We start from the raw sequence: 6000 nt of genomic DNA, 5'->3' as shown, positions 1-6000 counted from the left end.
CTCTCTCTCTCTCTCTCTCTCTCTCTCTCTAGAGATGTAAGCGGAGGCCCCTCTCAGGGACTTAGTCTGGTGGTAGAGCTTTAGATGTGACCCTTTGGTGTTCTGTATATGTCTACACTACCACACACACACACACACACACACACACACACACACACACACACACACACACACACACACACACACACACACACACACACACACACACACACACACACACACACACACACACACACCTACGATCTGCCTGCATGGGATTTGACTATGTTCGCTATGCATTTCTTCATTAAGACTTTAGCCTGATTGTCTTTCCATTTGGAGCTTGAGATGATTGATTTCCAGTAGCTGCTGGTATTAGGACTGATCCCTCTGTGTTCCATATAGTATTCATACTGTACTGAGGGGATTCTAACAGCAACATGATTGGCCTGGCCTCATTCCTTCTTTTTTTAACCACCAATCACATCCAGTCTGAGTCGGAGGTTTAATATCACAAAGAAGGTATTGCAGTGGAGCCTTCACCCAGATTTGTTTGTGCTGTCTTGCCAACTCTATTGCTGTTATTGTCACGCCACGCCAAACATGACAATGACAGTAATGGAGTTGCCAAAACAGCACAAACAGGTCTGGAACTTAGGCTAGCCTTCACCTAGTTACCTAGAATAGATGTGTTTTCTTTGTGTTTCTAGCTGCAGCCCAATGTATCGTTGTTGCTGTTGACGAGGTCTTTCAGGTCTTGGTTGACGAGGATTATTTCTGGGAACCTGTTGTTAAGATCTTGTTGTAAGTTTGGAGGCAAAGAAAGGAAGCTGACGGCCAGGAATGAGCCTGAGGATTTATGTACAAGAAACACATTTCACACACGTCTGAGATGGACAGTATTTGATTGATGGTGTGATATTCCACTCAGGACCCTGGCAGCCGCACACACAAACAAACACACACACACAGTCTTCCACAACACTCTCCACAGTGATAGAGGCCAGCATGTCTTCATGCCTGGCTGGATGGATATTGTGATTCCAATTTGACCTCTGTTTAATATAATACCATGCTGAAACAGACATAACTCTCCCTGGTACAAGACTGATGTTCACTAGCTCTGCCTGTCATTCATCTTCACTGAAAGGCACTTTAATAAAGCTCACAGAGACAGCTGAGAGAAAGAGGGATGGAGAGAGAGAGAAGGGGAGAGAGAGAGGAGGGGGAGTTAAAAGGGAGTTAGAGAGGGAAAGGGAGAAAGAGATGGAGGGAGAGAGCAGGAGAAAGAGAGGGAGGAAGGGAGAAAGAGAGAAGGAGAGGGAGAGGGAGAGGGAGGGAGAGGGATGGATGGATGGCCGTCCAGCAAGCTGCTCAGCCAGCCTCTGTCTCCAAATTAGATGTTACAAAGTACCCTGGTAGTGCCTCAGTCATGCTCAGCCATGCAAGACATATTTTATTCAGAAACATCCCAGGGAGGCTGTTTTAAAAAGCTGCTATTACGGAATGACCTTAGACATCAGAGAGATATTAGACATGCACATTGGTAAAGAAAAAGAACTTGCAATGATCCCCACCTGCTTCTGCTCTGTTCGTCCTCTCTACGGACCGCTCCGATGCCCACAATAGGGCTAATGATCTAGGGCGATTTTTGTCTCTGTCAAGGTTTATGACTTACAATAGATAAGACAGGCTCCTCTTTGTTTAATGTGTCCTATCAGAGTTTCACATTTCCTCTATTAGCATCTCCTGAATGCAATAAATCAGTGGCAGGCAGCCCTGGTCCTGGAGGGCCGCAGGTTTGGGATTTAACCAACCAGGAAGACCAGGTGTGTTGAATTTAGGCTGATCAATTAGCTCAGTTAGTCAGGTGTGATGCTTAGTTGCGGCACTCCAGGAACAGGGTTGTCTACCCCTGACAGCCATTCATTAAACAGTCTAGCTAGATGAGTTATGATAGATATATTATTATTATTATTCATGTTATTATTGTTACTATTATTATTATTATAACTATTATTATTATTGTTATTATTATTATTATTACTAGTATTGTTATATTATTATTGTTGTTATTATTATTACTATCATTAGTATTGTTATTATTATTGTCATTATTATTACTATTAGTATTGTTATTATTAATACTATTATTATTATTACTACTATTATTATTATTATTATTATTGTTATTATTAATATTATTATTTATGGTTATTATTTGTATTTGTATTATTAATGTTATTATTACTAATATTAATACTATTATTATTATTGTTATTAGTATTGTTATTCATACTAATATTAGTGGTATTATTATTCATGTTATTGTTACTATTATTAATAATATTATTATTATTGTTATTATTATTAATTATATTATTATTCATGTTATTATTATTGTTATTATTATTGTTATTCATACTAGTATTATTCATGTTATTATTATTATTTATTGCCCCTGATGTGCCTGTCTTCCCTATCCATCCACATATATGGTCTGATAGTCATCCATACATTAACAACAGGCTGTATAGATATGGTCTGATAGTCATCCATACATTAACAACAGGCTGTATAGATATGGTCTGATAGTCATCCATACATTAACAACAGGCTGTATAGATATGGTCTGATATTCATCCATACATTAACAACAGGCTGTATAGATATGGTCTGATAGTCATCCATACATTAACAACAGGCTGTATAGATATGGTCTGATAGTCATCCATACATGAACAACAGGCTGTATAGATATATTCATCCATACATGAACAACAGGCTGTATAGATATATTCATCCATACATTAACAACAGGCAGTATAGATATGGTCTGATAGTCATCCACACATTAACAACAGGCTGTGTAGATATAGTCATCCATACATTAACAACAGGCTGTATAGATATAGTCATCCACACATTAACAACAGGCTGTATAGATATATTCATCCATACATTAACAACAGGCTGTATAGATATGATTCATCCATACATTAACAACAGGCTGTATAGATATGGTCTGATAGTCATCCATACATTAACAACAGGCTGTATAGATATATTCATCCATACATTAACAACAGGCTGTATAGATATGGTCTGATAGTCATCCATACATTAACAACAGGCTGTATAGATATATTCATCCATACATTAACAACAGGCTGTATAGATATGGTCTGATAGTCATCCACACATTAACAACAGGCTGTATAGATATGGTCTGATAGTCATCCATACATTAACAACAGGCTGTATAGATATGGTCTGATAGTCATCCATACATTAACAACAGGCTGTATATATATATATATATCTGAATCCATACATTAACAACAGGCTGTATAGATATGGTCTGATATTCATCCATACATTAACAACAGACTGTAGATATGGTCTGATAGTCATCCATACATTAACAACAGACTGTGATGTGTAGATATGATCTGTGTCATTCCTATCCATAGAAATATAACTCTGTCCCTATCCATCCAGGCCGGGCCATTAAGCATGTGAAGGAATCTATCTTCACCTCAGAGGGAGGAGTGAGGAGGGGGGTTCCTAAGGTTCTGGTGGTCCTCACCGATGGCCGTTCCCAAGACGACGTCAACAAGGTCTCCAAGGAGATGCAGATGGAAGGTGAGTGGCATAGTGTGAGTCCCAAATAGTGCCCTATTCTCTGTACTGTATAGTGCACTACTCTGGCCAAAAGTAGTGTGGGAATAGGGTGTTATTTTGGATAAAACCCATGTTTCTTCCTCTGAGGACAGTACACTATTCCATTGTATTATATTGTTGTAACAGAACTATTCATGGCTATCATACCAAAACAAAACTTAGAGAGAAATATGTTAGTGGTAGGAGGGTCACTTAGCAAGTCAGAGAGTGATAAGATAGGCCAATCAAATAGTTTCCTTGGAATTGTTTTGCTTTATTGCTGAAGAAAAACAAAATATTGTTTTAAAATCTTAACAATGGATGTCTTTGAAGGCTACATCATCTTTGCCATTGGCTTTGCTGATGCGGACTACGGAGAGTTGGTGAACATCGCCAGCAAACCCAGCGACAGACACGTCTTCTTTGTGGACGATTTGGACGCTGTCAAAAAAATTGAGGAGCAGCTGATCACTTTTGTGTGTGAGGCTGCCACTGCCAGTAAGTACTGCCAGAACTGAAGTAGCTGCCATTGGAAGAATGTTCCAGAACTGATATAATCTACTGTAGAATAGAGACAGATGGTAGGTTGGTCATGTGGTTTCCAGAACTGATATAATCTACTGTAGAATAGAACAGTGTAAATAAACAGATGGTAGGTTGGTCATGTGGTTTAATGGAATAGTTATTATTACAAAGCAGAGGATTCATCCACATTTAAATCAATCTTAATAAGAGGATCTTGATTCATGATGAAATGACAGTGATTCATATCCTAGTCATTATTTAACTAACCCTTTCCTCCATCTTATTTTAGCTTGTCCATCGGTTCTGATGAGTGGCAACACTATGGCAGGTAAACTATGTAAAACACATACAGCTTGTTACTGCTTTATAGTCATAGAATGTGTATCCATATTGAGATAAACCCCTCTCAATCTACAGCCAATATTGATTGTCTGATCCCACTTAGTCATTCACAGGAGAGACTCAGTGTCCCTGGCTAATGTCAGGAGCAGCATGTAGTCTGCCATGTGATTCTAGTTCAAATCCAGTCAGATAAAGTTACATACAGTCCAGGGTGTAGTGGAGGTATACGCCGTTTACCACCGTATTTTACACTGGGCATTGTGTATACTCACTTGTTAATCCCTACGATGCGTATCATAGTAGTGTAGTGGAGGTATACGCCGTGTACCACCGTATTTTACACTGGGCATTGTGTATACTCACTTGTTAATCCCTACGATGCGTATCATAGTAGTGTGGTGGAGGTATACGCCGTATCAATAAGGCTGATGGAACACATCAGAATGTTTAGCTTCAAATGTTGATCAGCTTAAATTTCTTCCTATTTTAGGCTTTAAGCTGCTTTAAAGGGAGGCAAGACATGCCTCATGATATGAAGTAAAAGATCCAGTTTTAAACAGTTAGGGAACAGGAGAAATATAGCGACGCTAATGACAGGCCTAACCATCTTCTGATAGATGGTAAGGCTTTGCCAAAAACCATCTCAATTAAATGTTACCTGCTACAAAGCAGCCTATGTCTACCTGGCAGAATGATATCAGGATTATTTACATCAATCCAGTGGCCATTTGTTTGGCAAACACCCATCTCATGTGCTGTAGAAACACACATTTTTCTCAGACCTCAAAAGCGGTCTCCTGATGTGGTTTAAGCATTGTTATGGGCTTAGAACATCCAATTCTGTTGTTTTTATATTAAGAAAGTGTGACTTTAAGAGCGAAAACCTGAAGGAGAAAAAAAAGATCTGAAACCTGTGAATTCCTGACTCAGTTGACAGCCTCATTTATCTGTTTCAATAGTAGACCTACGATTAGCCTACTGAACAGTACAGCTTGGGTTGGCCTGACTGAAAGACCAATATGAACAGTACAGCTTGGGTTGGCCTGACTGTGAAAGACCAATATGAACAGTACAGCTTGGGTTGGCCTGACTGTGAAAGACCAATATGAACAGTACAGCTTGGGTTGGCCTGACTGTGAAAGACCAATATGAACAGTACAGCTTGGGTTGGCCTGACTGAAAGACCAATATGAACAGTACAGCTTGGGTTGGCCTGACTGTGAAAGACCAATATGAACAGTACAGCTTGGGTTGGCCTGACTGAAAGACCAATATGAACAGTACAGCTTGGGTTGGCCTGACTGTAAAGACCAATATGAACAGTACAGCTTGGGTTGGCCTGACTGAAAGACCAATATGAACAGTACAGCTTGGGTTGGCCTGACTGAAAGACCAATATGAACAGTACAGCTTGGGTTGGCCTGACTGAAAGACCAATATGAACAGTACAGCTTGGGTTGGCCTGACTGTGAAAGACCAATATGAACAGTA

At 39.5% G+C, this 6000-nt stretch overlaps 1 protein-coding gene across 1 annotated transcript in view; it reads left to right on the top strand.

Moving 5' to 3' along the window:
* Nucleotides 1-6000, top strand: part of LOC106597401 (collagen alpha-1(XIV) chain) — a 260539-nt gene that overhangs the window by 132953 nt on the left and 121586 nt on the right. The window contains 3 exon segments of the mRNA XM_045719294.1: nt 3481-3624; nt 3976-4140; nt 4457-4495. Coding sequence (XP_045575250.1) covers nt 3481-3624; nt 3976-4140; nt 4457-4495 — 348 coding nt within the window.

Source organism: Salmo salar, chromosome ssa05, assembly GCF_905237065.1.
Source record: "Salmo salar chromosome ssa05, Ssal_v3.1, whole genome shotgun sequence".
In the NCBI taxonomy this organism is placed as follows: Eukaryota; Metazoa; Chordata; class Actinopteri; order Salmoniformes; family Salmonidae; genus Salmo; species Salmo salar.
The sequence above is the reverse complement of the archived record's forward strand: the minus strand, read 5'-3'. Positions and strand labels throughout refer to the sequence as shown.